We start from the raw sequence: 15,012 nt of genomic DNA on the forward strand, positions 1-15,012 counted from the left end.
CCATGGACAGAGATCACAGCCAGTGTCTCTGGGGGCTCTGTCCAGGGGGGTTCCTGACCCCTGCCAGGGCAGTCAGAGGGAAGCCCTGGATTTCCATACCAGATGTCCTCTGGAGCTCTAGATCAAGTTTATTATCGTCTTTTTATCATCTTTTTATCCTCTTGTTTAAGTGACACAGTCACAGCCACCTCGAGTCACTCAGTTCAGAATCAGCTGCCTTTGTTCCTGAGCAATTCCCAACAATTCCAGCCCCAGTGGGGAGTTCCCAGTTCCAGCCCCAGTGGGGAGTTCCCAATTCCAGCCCCAGTGGGGAGTTCCCAGTTCCAGCTCCAGTGAGGAGTTCCCAATTCTAGCCCCAGTGGGGAGTTTTAGCAGTGGAAAGAGGGAAATTGAACCCACCCAGGGCCCTGGCTTGGTGCTTCACATTTTTAGATTGCTCTGGGAGGGAGCAGGGCTGGGTGAGGAGGATGAGGAGCACGGGGACTTTCTGGTGCCTGGCTCTTGGTTGGTGCCACTTGCTCTGTGGTGAGGAGGTGGCTCCAGTCTGGCCCTGCTCTCCTAAAATCTCTTGATTTATTCCAGAGCCAAACCTTCAAAAGCAGTGTCCCTGGGGTCAGTGAGCAGGGCGGTGGCACTGCCCTCCGTGGGGCTTGGTGCCAGCATGGGCTGGGCACTGGGACAAGGGCAGATCCCTCCCAGGAGCAGGGATCAATCCTGCCCAGAGCCCAGGAGCTGCTCAGCTCCCCGGGCAAATCCCTTATCAGCTTTCCCAGCTGTAAAAGGACATCATCCCAGAATCCCAGAGAGCTGCTGGCCTGACAGCTCCTCCATCCTGCCTTTGCTGCCTTTCAGGCTGTGTCAGACTTTGTGCCTGTTCTGCAGGCTGGAGGACGCTGGATTCCTGCTCTGCTGGGAGCCCTGGCTGTGCCCAGCACCTCCACTGTGGCAACACTTGCTCCTTGTTCCCCACTTGCCCTGTGTTTAGCAATAAACAAACCTTGCGTGATTTCCAGGGGGTTCCAAGAACTTCTTTTTCCCATTTATTCAATTTCACACCCCTGGTGACTTTTTTCTTTTTGCCTTTTTTCCCTTTCTTCCCTTTTTTTTTTTTTTTTTTTTTAAAGAAAGGCAGAAATAACCCAAATCTGCCAAGTTCTGAATTGAAGCTGCTGAGCCGTGCTTGGGCTGTATCCAAACTTGTCTTTGTTTACTCAGAATGTCAGCTCGGATTTGCCAGGGGGTGACTGAGATTTGATGAACTTTCCTGTGATTTTGTCTTTTTCTTCCTCTTGGTTTGTCATAGCGAGGCTGGGGATAGAGGTGTCGCACTTGGATTTCATGGAATTGTGGAAGGGTTTGGGTGGGGAGGGAATTAAAGCTCATCCCATGGGCAGGGACAACTTCCCCAGTCCCAGCTCCTGGGCTGGAGGCAGCTCTGCAGGTGGGGTCTCACCTGAGCAGGGCAGAGGGGACAAAATCCCACTGCAGTCCCAGGAAATCTTGGAAAAACAAGCATGGAAGGGATGTGAGAAAAAGAATAAATCACATCCAACTCCATGGTCTTCCCACTCCATTGCATTGCATGGAAAATCAAATTTATTGAAATTTGATGCTCAGTACCTGTCCCCAGTCTGAGCCATGAAGGCCTCATATATCTGAGCTGGCTGTGCTGACTCTGGGCTCTATAAATAACACTTTTCTAGTGGGAATTGACCCAAACCCTGCTTTAAACAAGTGGAGAAATCCATCCAGGCTGGGATTTATGAGCTCTGTCACTGTCCCCCGAGCCCGTGTTGGTTAATGAAGCTTTGTCAGTGTCAGAGGTAAGCAAAGGGCTCCTGGGCCTTGATGGATTGTGCTTGGCTTGGGCAAGGGAAGGAGGTGCAGCTGATTCCTGAGACTGAGAGCTGTGCTAGATAAAATTCCTGGGAAAATTGTTGGTGTTTATGGCACTGGGAGAGGTTAAGGAGCAGAAAAACCTGGAGGTTTTTACCCCTTGCTTGTTATTGTCGTGGTAGAGAAAAATTAAAATACAGCCAGTGGGTTGTACTGGTTTGGAATCAATTCTGCAGCAGGTGGGATGGGATAAAATGGGCCATGTGAGTGGAACATGAGCAGATCCAAGGAGTTGCTGGTGCTTGGGGCACTCCTGTGCAGGTGTTCATTCTGTGCCTGCCTCCCAAACAAAAGCAGTTCGGTTCTGAGCACAAATCCCACCACCAGGTTGGGTAAATCCAGCTGGGAACTGTTCTTGTGTCACTGCAGGATCCTTTTAAGTTGGTTGAGAGTTGATTTTTTTTGGTCCAGAGCATCATTTCAGCCTTGCAGGGCTGCAAATGAAAGGACAACTATCTCAGTGACACCAGCGAGCTGTGCCTGGAGGACAGAGCTGCCTTTTAAGTGTCTGCAGCATTTGGGAGCTGGGAGTGCTCTCAGATCATGCTCTGCTTGTTTTATTGATGATTAATGAGAGCCTTCGTGTCCGTGGGCTCTGGAAAAAAGCTGACATCTCGCTGTAATTGTGTTTCTCTTTCATAAATACAGGGATAATCTAACAGAGCCACTGAGGGGGGAAATTCCTGCCCCAGCCAAGCCTGAGGAAATGCCAGGAGAGAGCGAGCTGGCTGCTCAGGGGTGGATTTATCCACAGCCCCTGGCAGCAGGGGAAGTTCTGCAGGAAGGAGAAGGGATGAGATGTGAGACAGGCTGAGGGCTCCTCTCAGCATCTCCTCAGCCTTTCCTGCTCCAGGCCCTTCCTCAGATCACAGCTCTCCAGGAGCTCCTTGCAAGGATCCAGAGCTGGAGAAACACTCCAGTTGTGCCCCCAGGGCTGGGCAGAGGGGCACTGTGAAAAACACCCATCACTTGGTTTAATTTTCAAAGTTTAATAATAATAAAATGGTTATAAAAATAATAATACCATTAGAGTAATAAAGTTTAGAGTTAGGACAATTACAAGACAATAAAAGGCAAAGAATTATGGACGTTTGGATGCTCTTGGACACTAAGTCACGAAAAGTATCCCTTGTGAACAAAGAAATAACCTTAAAAGCAACAGCCTGTTGCATATTCATATATCCTTCATGGTTATGCATACATTCTATTCTAAACAAGAAACTCTGTCTGTTGTATGTCAGCTGTTTCCTTTAATCCTCTGGCTATTGAGTCTGAGCAAGACCTGAAGAAATTAGTTTCTTCTGATAAGGAGCCATAAATTCCTTTTCTTTGGAAGATTTAGGTGTTCTTCAAAGCGAGTATTTAATTCCTGGGAAAAAAAAAAAAAACTCGCCCGACATACATAGTCCCTATTTTAACATTATATTGGAACCTAAAACTACATTTACCACACTGCTTAAGAGAATTAATACAGCAAAACTTTCTAACATTACACATATAATATTCATTGTAATATTTGTGAAAAGCCAATCATAAAATCTGCATTTTTCACAGGCAGCATCCCCTCCTTCACTCCTGCCTCCAAAGGATCATTATCCCGGGGTGGCGCAGGGGTGCCAGGCTGCTGTCATTTACCCTGCACACAGCAAGGAGAGGTGCCTCATTTGATGGGAAATTTTCCCTAACAGGTGCCTTGAAATGACAGGCAGAAAAAGCTCACCGAGGTATGGGGTGGTGTAATTTAATGCTGGGTTAAATGACACAATCCAGTGCATTTTCATTAGATGTTCTGAGACACTTCTCCAGCATTTCTGCTTTAAAGGCTGCTGGATTGCCAGCTGCAATAACTGTTTTGATTGCAGCCTGAGCTGATGGTGGGCATCCTACCAGAAAAATAATGGGCTGGGCTTTAATTATGGCACCTGCACTCCCCAAGTGCGTCAGCGCGAGCGGCGCGGCCGTGCTGCATCCAAGGCATGGGCACTGTGAAAGACGCCAATCGCTCGGTTTTTCAAATTTGAAAAGTTTTATAATAACAAAACGGTTCTAAAAATAATAATAGAATTAGAGTAATGAAGTTTAGAGTTAGGACAATTACAAGACAATAAAAAGCAAAGAATTACGGAGGTACGGATGCTCTTGGACACTAAGTCACGATAAGCATGTCTTGTGAAAAAGTAATCAACCTTAAAACAATACACTTGTTGCATATTCATATATCCTTCATGGTTACACATATATTTTATTTAAAACAAGAACTCTGTCTGTTGTATGTCAACTATTTCCATTAATCCCCATGGCATCTTCGAGTCTGAGCAAGGCCTAAAGAAATTAGCTTCTTCTGATAAGAAAACCAAAAATTCCTTTTCTTTGGAAGATTTAGGTGTTCCTCAAAGTGAGTATCTCATTCCTAAAAAAAAAAACTTCCCCCACATTCATAGTCTCTATTTTAACATTATGTTGGAACCTAAAACTATATTTAACACACTACTTAAGAGAATTAATACAGCACAACTTTCTAACATTACACATATAATATTCATTGTAACATTTGTGAAAAACCAATCATAAAATGTGCATTTTTCACAGGAAATGTGCAACAGATGGAGCTGAGGGGGCTTGGAACAGGCCTGGGGGGTCCTGGATGGCTGTTGGGGTTTGGGGGAAAAAGAAATGTTCAGGTGTGGCAGGAAGGTGCTGAGCAGAGCAGCCAGGGGGGCTTTGGCTCAGGGGGGACCCTGTGGCTCTGCACAGCTCCTGACAGGAGGGGACAGCCGGGGAGATGTTGGGCTCTGCTCCAGGGAACAGGGACAGGAGGAGAGGGAACAGCCTCCAGTTGAACCAGGAGAGGTTTAAATTGGATTTTAGGGAATATTTCTCCATGGAAATAGTGGTCAGGCATTGCCCAGGGAGGTTTGGAGTGCCCATCCCTGGAGGTGTCCAGGGCACAAAATGGGGATTGGGCACAGCTTGGATGGTTCTGGAGGGCTTTTCCATCCTCCCTGACTCTGGAATTCTGGAATTCTGGCCCATCCAGGCTGAGCCTCGTGGCCAGGTGGGGTTTCTCACCTGTGGAAGGCACTTTTCACTACCATCAGCTCTCCCAAAACTGATTTTTCCTGTCCTGCTGCAAGTTGGGAGCCAAACCAGGAAGATTTGCAGCATCTGTGGCACACCTGAGGTAGAGCACGAGGGACGCAAACAGAGCAGAGGATTTCTGTGTTGATTTGTTTGGATATATTGATTTTTTGCAAGGGCAAGCTTATCAAGTGGCATTTCTGGCACTGGTTTCGTTTGGTTCCCCGCTGCAGGAGCAAAATTAAGCCAATGAAAAACACATTGCAGATCTCACACAATCAGCGCTGGCTCCGAGCACGTTAAGGGGATAATCACTCAATAATCCATTTGTCCGGAGGTACAGAAGGAATGGAATATGATTATTCCTGCTGTTATTACTGCCCTCACCTCCATAAAAACACAGAATGGAGTTTGCTGCTTTCTTGCCTTGTTAGCGTGTGTGTTTTTTATGGTTGCTGCCCGAAAGATCAGCGATGTCAGAATTGCTGTTTGGTGGGGAATGATTCCGTGTTCTGTCCCTTTTCCTGTTGTTTAAATTTCTCTGGGGTGCAGATTTAGGGAGGAAGGCAGGAGAACAGTTACCAAGCAGGGATTCCTGCCAATGCTGGCTGTCCTGGGGGTTGGGAACAGCAGAGCTGAGGTTTTGAACATGGCCATGGGAAATGATGTTCCTTCAAGGGGATGCTGCCTGGGCTCTCACTTGGACAAAACAAGGACATCAGAAAAGGAAAAAAAAATCAGCTGTGTGCTCTGGCTGGAGGCTTAAGAGGAGAAGTGGCTTTTATTGTGATTTCAGTGAGAAGCAGGAGCAGTTGCAGCTCGTTCCCAGGGCAGGATTTCCCTGCAGGATCAGCCAGGGAGGGCTGTGGGGCAGAGGTGGGAGGTGGTACACAGATATTTCCCTGGTTGAAGCAGCATTTCCTGCTTCCTCCTGGCTGAGTTTGCTTCCTGGGATGTTCTGTGGGCACAGGGGATGTTTGGAGTGGGGTTTTGTGAAAAATGCGTATTTTATGATTGGCTTTTTGCAAATGTTACAATGAATATTGTATGTGTAATGTTAGAAAATTGTGCTGTATTAATTCTCTTACGTAGTGTGGTAAATGTAGTTTTAGGTTCCAACATAATGTTAAAATAGAGACTATATATGTGGGGGAAGTTGCTTATTTTTTAGAAATGAGATACTCGCTTTGAGGAACACCTAAATCTTCCAAAGAAAAGGAATTTTTGGTTTTCTTATCAGAAGAAACTAATTTCTTCAGGCCTTGCTCAGACTCGAAGACACCATGGGGATTAAAAGAAACAGCTGACATACAACAGACAGAGTTTCTTGTTTTAAATAGAATGTATGCATAACCATAAAAGATATATAAATATGCAACAAGTGTATTGTTTTAAGGGTGATTCCTTTGTTCACAAGGGATGCTTTTCGTGACTTAGTGTCTGAGAGCATCCAAACATCCGTAATTCTTTGCTTTTTATTGTCTTGTAATTGTCCTAACTCTAAGCTTTGATACTCTAATTGTATTATTATTTTTATAACCATTTTATTATTATTAAATTTTAAAATTTTAAAAACCGAGTGAATGGCGTTTTTCACAGGTTTGATGCCGTGCTGCTCTTCTGGCTGGGGACACACGAGGGAACCTCTGAGGATCAGAGCTGCTGAGGTTTATCAGCTCCTAGAGGTTCCCCTGGAAATTGTTTTTCCAGCCAGCGTGGGCTCTGTGGAAAGAACAAGCTCAGTGATCATTTCATGCCCTCGTGCACAGGCACTTTTAAAGCCCTGTTAGTAGAAAATCGCTGTTGTGTTGGGATAAATGCTGCAGGGCAGTGTTGTTTCAGGAACCACTTAATTCCTGTGACTCCTGGGGGACAGCAGCTCCTTCCTTACAGGTAAAGGACATGTTCGTGTTGCCCTGAATTAAAAGCAACATCTGCAAAGTGGGATCCTCTCAGCACAGGGGCTGTGAGCAGAATCCACGAGGCACAAAGCTCAGCTCAGAGGGAGCAGATCCGCTCTGGGTAATGAAAAGCATCAATAAATTCTTGGGTGGTGGGATCAGGGGAAGTGAAATCAGTAGGTTCTGCTTTTATTAAAGCTGGTCCAGGCATTTTCCTGAATTTTTTTTTTTAAGTGCATGGATGTTTCAGCAGGCCACTCTAATTAAACTGCTAGATTAATTAATAAAAACCATGGCAACTTCACTGAGCACAGTAAAAACTGAATCATTCTGGCTCCTGGAACTTCTGATAGTTAAGAAACAGGAGAAATTATAATAAATTGGATAGAATTAACAGGAGAAAAGCATGAACAGATTCCTGGGTGATGGGATGGGCTGATCAGGGATGGTGAAATCAGCAGGTTCTGCTTTTATTAGAGCTGGTCATTTCCTGGATTATTTTTTTTTTTAAGTGTGTGGCTGTTTTAGCAGGCCACTCTAATTAAGCTGCCAAATTAATTAATAAAAACCATGACACCTTCACTCAGCACAGTAAAAACTGAATTCTTCTGGCTCTTGGAACCTCTGATTGTTAATAAACAGGAGCAATTGTCCTTCCAGCTTGCCCAGACCATGGATTTTATGCTGAGGGCTGCTCAGTGCTGCTATGCTGACATTAAAACTTAAATCATGGGCTGGCAACTCCGTGAGCTCTGCCAATAACTGGAAATTTTGCTTCAATAAAGTTCTCAGGCAGATCCCGTCAGCTCTCATCAGTCAGAGCTCAAATGTGTGTGAAATAATATTTAGGTTTGCTCAGTGAGAGGCAGAGAGAAGAGGAAGTTCCCCCGCTGTCTCTGGGGGCTGGTGATGATTTTGAGGAGGATTTGCTCGGGCTGGGTGCTCACAGAAATTTAAATGGTGCCCCCCAAATGTGGTTTTGTTCTGTGGGTGCCTTTTCATTATGTGAAAAGAGAGGAAATGCCCTGAATGAAATAACATTTCCAGGTATTTCTTAAAGGGTCAGAGAGCTTTGTATCACAGCTGATCCTTTGCCCCCCTGGCACAGTCTGGCTGGTCCACGTGGGATAAACCTCAGAGTGTGCTGTAAGAAGCTTTAAATTCTCATTTTTTCCTATTTATCTCATGCTGCTCCTGCCCTTGTGATCCCTTGAGCACTCTTGATCCCAATTGATAACAAACTCCTTCAGTTCCTGTGGTTTGTCAAAGTCTGGGCTTGGGGCAGCTCAGGGATTGCTCCTGGATTCCTGCATCCCCCAGGAATGGCAGGCACGAGTCCCCTGTGGGATTGCTTTAAACTGGAAATCTGTCCAGGAATCCCTTTGGATGTGTGAAAAACGACAATCACTTAGTCTTTAAAATTTTCGAAGTTTAATAATAATAAAATGGTTACTAAAATAATAATATAATTAGAGTAATCAAATTTAGAGTTAGAACAATTACAAGACAAACCTCACTGTGGGTTTTTTCTGGTGAGGCTGACCTCGCTGTGGATTTTTCTTGGTGATTGTGGCCTTCTGTGGGTTTTTCCTGGTGGGGCTGACCTCATTGTGGGTTTTTCCTGGTGGGGCTGACCTCATTGTGGGTTTTTTTCTGGTGGGGCTGACCTCGCTGTGGATTTTTCTTGGTGAGTGTGACCTTCTGTGGGTTTTTCCTGGTGGGGCTAACCTCGCTGTGGGTTTTTCCTGACTTCGCTGTGGGTTTTCCTGGTGGGGCTGACCTCATTGTGGGTTTTTTCCTGGTGAGTGTGACCTTGTGTGGGTTTTTCCTGGTGGGGCTGACCTCATTGTGGGTTTTTTTCTGGTGGGGCTGACCTCGCTGTGGATTTTTCTTGGTGAGTGTGGCCTTGTGTGGGTTTTTCCTGGTGGGGCTGACCTTACTGTGGGTTTTTTTAGGGCAATGCTGAGTGTGACCTGGCTGTGGGTTTTTCATGGTGGGGCTGACCTCATTGTGGGTTTTTCCTGGTGAGTGTGACCTTGTGTGGGTTTTTCCTGGTGGAACTGACCTCGCTGTGGGTTTTTCCTGGTGGAACTGACCTGGCTGTGGGTTTTTCCTGGTGGGGCTGACCTCATTGTGGGTTTTTTCCTGGTGGGGCAGACCTCGCTGTGGGTTTTTCCTGACCTGGCTGTGGGTTTTCCTGGTGGGACTGACCTGGCTGTGGGTTTTTTGCAGGCTGACAGGATTCCAGCTGCCTGCTCCCATCGTCAGCAGTGGCCTGGTGCTGTCCCTGTGGCTCGTCAGTGACTACGCCGTCAGTGCCCAAGGCTTCCAGGCCAGCTACGAGGGTGAGTCCAGGAGGGGCTGCAATTGCACCTGAACTGGCCTTGGGAGGTGGGAACTGAGCTGCAGGGTCTGTACCCAGACCTGGACATCTCTGCTTCATTGTTGTGTAATTTAATTTATTTTTTTTTTCAGCATTTAAATTGCTGGTTCCTTCCAGCAGAGTGTTGTTTTTTGGTTTTTTTTTTCATTAGAAGTGTACTCAGGCTGAATTCCCTGGAATAGCTGAGAAGGGTGCGTAATGTCAGGAAAATTCATCCACAAACACCTGAGGTTGATGCCCAAAAAGGAGACAGAGGAGTCCTGGAATTTTATGCCAATAAAGGGAGAGGCCTTGGGGCATTCCCTTAGGGTCTCTCACATTTTTAGAGGACACAACCTCCTTTTTATCCCAATTTCCCAGCCACATTTCCCTTCTCTCTTTCCTCATTGCCTGAGGTATTTGAGAGGTTCAGACTTCACAGAATGCTTGATACCAAAAATGTCCCTCTAATGTACAACCCTGCCTTTTAATTTTTAATTATTATGGAATTTAGGAGTTTCTCCCATTATTTCTTTCATCATTCAATACCCAATTTCATTTATCAGCAAGCCTACAGTTTATTTGTAAAAGCAAATATCCTTTTCCATTCACCAATCAGTGGAATCCTTCCCATTGTTTCTTTCACCTCTCAGTGTTGGTTTTATCTACCAGCAGACCCACAGCTGGTTTGGGAAGACAAATCCCTCATTCCTCTCAGTAACGTGGGGCTGACAGTGGGATTTCCAGGAGCAGTGTCCATGTGAGCACCAGGAGATTTGAAGTACTGCAGGAGATTTGAATTATTGCATTTCTCTGACATGTTCTTCACCCATTTATTTTGTTTTTCCCCCCCGCCTGCCCCAGTCCTGAACTCACCCTGTGTTTGCTGCCCTGGGGCCGTGGGGGTGAAGGGTGGTGTGTGAAGGCTGCAAGCCCCCCAACACTCTGGGCCAGTGGATCTCTTGGACATCTGGAAAAAGCTGTTTTACAGTGGAAGTCAGGTCATGATGTTCCGTGGTGCTGCTGGGGAAATGACAAATTAACCATGTTAAAATTCTGCTTACACGGCTGTTGATTACTGAACCTAAAATGCTGCTCAGCTCCCCATAAATGTCTTTTTTGTTGTTGTTTTTTGTTGTTGTTGTTGTTGTTTTGGTTTTTTTGTTTTTTTTTTTTTGTTTTGTTTTTTTTTTTTTTGCTGGAGTCCTTAAAATCATCATTAAGGAACTTGTTGGTAATAAGTCCAGCTGGCCAATTACCCCAGACATTGAGCCAGGGAAATGCCTTCACTAAGGTGATGGTGGAGCCTCACAGCATTTCCTCCTCTTGACAATTAAATTATTTTCAAATCCCCTCCAGTTCCTGGTGAAATTCTCTCATTCTCTGCTCTGCCCCCAGGCTCTGGGAGGTTTTTGGGGGTGCTGAAGCCACCAGGGGCTCTGTGGGGTCAGCAGTGGGGGCAGAGTTTGTCCCAGGATTGTCCCACTGGTCCCATAAGGTCAGAGAGCAGCTCTGGGTGTTCCCAGGGTTGGGGTCACTGGGGAGACTGGGGGGGCTGGCAGGGCTGGGGAGGATTTTGGGACAGGTGAAGGTTTTGGGGCAGGTGAGGACGTCAGGTAAGGTGAGGATGTCAGGAGAGGTGAAGTTTTGGGAGCAGGTGAGGATTTTGGGACAGGTGAAGGTTTTGAGACAAGTGAGGATGTCAGGACAGGGGAGGATGTTGGGACAGGTGAGGATTTTGGGGCAGGTGAAGGTTTTGGGACAGCTGAGGATGTTGGGGCAGGTGAAGCTTTTGGAGCAGGTGAAGGTTTTGGGAAAGGAGAGGAATTTGGGACAGGTGAAGCTTTTGGGACAGCTGAGGATGTCAGCACAGGTGAAGCTTTTGGGGCAGGTGAAGGTTTTGGGACAGGTGAGGATGTTGGGACAGGTGAAGATTTTGGGACAGGTGAGGATGTCAGGGCAGGTAAACTCAGCATCTGTTGGCAGGAAAGGCAAATCCATTTGCAAAACTGCTTTCTTCCCCCCAAATTTTCACGTTCTGTTTCAGATTTGCCCATTTGCAGCCCCTCTGCTGGAACATCTGTCAGTCTCTGTGTGAGACACGTCACTCCCAAATCCTGGCACAGAGGACACGCAGCTGCTTTTGCACTTTCTTGACATTTCCAGTTCATTTTTTGGCATTTACACACAGCTCCTTGTACACTTTGTAATGTTCTTTTATTACCTTGATGCCGCAGGAAATCTTGTACAAAGGCTGGCGCCAGGGCTGCCCTTTAGTCACACACATCTGAAACGATCTGGGGTTTATTTGGCTGGTGATTAGGAGGCTTTCAAGGCTCTAACTGAGAGGGAAAATAAATGTATTTAAAACTTAACCCGAGCCACAGTGACAGAGAGAGCGTTGGATAAATCAGAGTTTTATTTTGAGGGTGGGAGAGGGGCTCACTTGCTGAAATACCAACCTGAGCCTGCCACAAAGCAAATTATTCACATTTTGGGTGTTAATTAAGGCTGAGGGAGGTGATAAATGCAGTTTGGGCTGCTGCTGGAGTGCTGCTTCAGTTCCTTGAGTGTTGGATTCCAAAATGCAGGGAACTCTCAGAACTTTGGCCTGGAAGCTGTTGGGACTGGGTTGGATTTGATGATCTGGAAGGTCTCTTCCAACCCGATAATTCTGTGAATTTGTGTTCCCTGGGAATTCTCGGGGTGTTCTCTGGGAATTCTCGGGATGCACCACCTGGTTCTGCACCACCTCACCCTGCAGAGGTTCCCAAGTGACCCAAAAAGCTCAGGGTGTTCCCTTGTTGTGGGAATTCCTGTTCCTGGGGGCACTAAATTTTAGTTCATTTGTTTTGGGGGATTTTAGTTCCTTTGGGTTTGTGGATTTTAATTCATTTGGTTTATGGGACTTTAGTTCATTTGGATTTGTGGGAATCAAGTTCATTTGGGTTTGTGGATTTTAGTTCATTGGAGTTTGGGGGATCTTAGTTTATTTGGGTTTGGGGGACATTAGTTTATTTGGGTTTGTGGATTTTATTTGGGTTTGTGGGATTTTAGTTTATTTAGGTTTGGGGGATTTTAGTTCATTTGGGTTTGTGGATTTGAGTTCATTTGGGTTTGTGGGATTTCAGTTTATTTTGGTTTGTGGATTTTAGTTTATTTGAGTTTGGTGGATTTTAGTTCATTTGGGTTTGTGGATTTGAGTTCATTTGGATTTGTGGGATTTGAGTTCATTTGGGTTTGTGGTTTTTAGTTTGCTTTGGGTTTTCCTCCTCCAAGGACAGTCTCAGCCTACCAAACCCAGAAGCTCATTTGGGCGGTTTTTAGGGAAAAATCTCCATTATTGAGTTTCCAAAGGCAAGAGGAACTCAAACTGATCCATCCATGGAGCAACAGGGCCAAAAAGGGAGCTGAGAAAAGGGACAAGTGCAGCTGTGGTGTTTGAAAATCTGGGATTGGAACCCCCAAAATCCCATCTGGGGAGAGGAGAGAGGCTTGGACCAGCACAAATCACTGGATTTAATGGCTGGTGTGGAAAAAGAAGCGAGGGCACCCATGGCAGGACCACTGGGAGTGAAAAGTTGTCAGATTTTTCTTGGGGAATTGGGAGAACAGAGAGGATTTCATTTCCATTTCAATCAAATGCTTTGATCTCAAGGTAATTTTTTTACTTAGGAGCTTCTAGGAAACACCAGCAGTGCAGGGAGCTCCGTTTCAGCACGTCTCATTTAGAAAATATTTAAATTAAGTGCTTTCATGCTTTTAGCATCCCTAAATTTGTTTTCTTTCCCTGTTTACTGTCCCTTGAATTCAACATGATTTCCTAATTAGCCCCGTTCACCCTCAGACTGGGGGATTTTTCCTTCTTTTCTCACTAAAGGATTTTTTTTTCCCAGCCCCAACCCAGCTGTGGAGTCCTGAATTTCCTTTTCAGCTGCAGAATTTTGGAGCCAGTTATAAATAATCCCAGTTAAATTTGACTGGGACGTGAATCTTGACAGCCTCATTTGGTGAAAAAAACCTTCCTAAAAATATAGAAATGCCTATTTTTTTTTTGCTTGCCCTGGCAGACATGTGAGGCTGGACTGCAAAGGGAATTAATTCCCCTCCTTGCTGCCTCACACCTGAGGAATTCACTCAGAGCTGGTTTAAAATAAATCAGAAAAGTCTGGGACAGTGAGAGGAAAAGTGAAACTAATTCCACAGAAATAGTAAATAAAGCAGGGGATGCAGAGCAGGTGGTTTATTTGCTCACTAATGAAGGGATAAAAGAAGATTAAATTATTAAAGTAAATTCAATTATGATGGAATCACCACCTCTGGGTGCTGTGTTAGACCAGAGGGTGACAAATAAAAAGGGATTTAAGGAAAAACACAAGAATGGAACTCTTTGGGTTGGAAAACACTTCCCAAATCCAACTTTGGAGCAATCCCCACCTTGTCAAGCAGAGCATGGAGTTGTATTTTCATTTATATCCTTGTCAAGACACAATTTATAAATCTATCTGTAGAAGAGGAATATAAATAAACTTACTAAAAAGGAATCGATATATTTATATATAGGAAAATATATTTTAAAGGGATAGAAATAAATACAAATATGAAAAAATTAATAAATAATATTATAAATATAAATAGATAGAAAATACACCTCTGTTTAAGTAAAATATAAATGAAGAGGGCTCTGTAAAAGCAGAGGGGTGCAATAGTGTCAGATGCTATTTTTTTAGGAATATTCAAGTGTGGAATTTGGAATTTTAATTTTAGGGTGGGGTATTTTTGGTGGTCTGGATTTTTCCCCTCCAAAAGCAGAATTCAGTGGGAATTCCTGGAGGGACCCAGGGCCCTTTTTTCAAGGGATACAAAGGGATATAAACCAGTAAGTGACTATTTAAAATATATACATATAAACATAAAATACAGGAATATTTAAGTAGAATATTTTAAAAATGCTTTTTTTTTGAAGGAATATTCCTCTTTGTAACTTAGAATTTTAATTTTAGGGCAGATTTTTTGTTGGTGGTCTGGATTTTTTCCCCCCAAAAAAGCAGAGTTCAGTGGGAATTCCTGGGAGGAAGCAGAGCCAGGTGGATCCCTGAGGAATTCCAGGGGATGGAGCTTTCCCTTCCTAAGACATCGATGGCAGCTGCACCAAATTCTCTCTGCAAACGCTGATTGAAAAGGAACAATTAGGGCTGCACGAAGACTGCTCATTTTCAGGAATTAGAGGCGTTGAAATCCCGAGGGAAACAACCCCGAGGAGCTGGAGCTGTTTGGAGATAAATACTGGGCTCATTCTTCACGGGCTCTTTGCAGAGTTGTGCAAACAGATGGAGAAAATACAATTAAATCGGATTTTTATTGCTGCTTCCGTCCCTGCCGGAGCATTGCTGGCTCTGGGATTTGTTGGGAATTTTCTGCTGCATTTCCCGGCTCTGGGATTTGTTGGGAATTTTCTGCTGCATTTCCTGGCTCTGGGATTTGTTGGGATTTTGCTGCTGCACTTCTCCCTTTTCCCAGCTCCCTTTTTGGACCTGTTGCTCCGTGGATGGATCAGTTGGAGTTCCTCTTGCCTTTGGAAACTCAATAATGGAGATTTTTCCCTAAAAGCCGCCCAAATGAGCTTCTGGTTTGGTAGGCTGAGACTGTCCTTGGAGGAGGAAAACCCAAAGCAAACTAAAAACCACAAACCCAAATGAACTCAAATCCCCCAAACCCAAATGAACTAAAATCCACAAACCCAAATGAACTAAAATCCACAAACCCAAATAAACT

General features: G+C 44.9%; 1 protein-coding gene across 2 annotated transcripts in view; it reads left to right on the top strand.

Annotated features, from left to right (window-relative positions):
* The window catches only part of CSMD2 (CUB and Sushi multiple domains 2), a 224,638-nt gene that overhangs the window by 30,043 nt on the left and 179,583 nt on the right, over window positions 1-15,012 (top strand). For both annotated transcript variants that reach the window (XM_030290568.4, XM_030290570.4), the window contains exon 3: window positions 9,108-9,220. In XM_030290568.4, coding sequence (XP_030146428.4) covers window positions 9,108-9,220 — 113 coding nt within the window. The remainder of the gene's footprint in view (window positions 1-9,107; window positions 9,221-15,012) is intronic.

This window comes from Taeniopygia guttata, chromosome 23 (assembly GCF_048771995.1).
Source record: "Taeniopygia guttata chromosome 23, bTaeGut7.mat, whole genome shotgun sequence".
Classification (NCBI taxonomy): Eukaryota; Metazoa; Chordata; class Aves; order Passeriformes; family Estrildidae; genus Taeniopygia; species Taeniopygia guttata.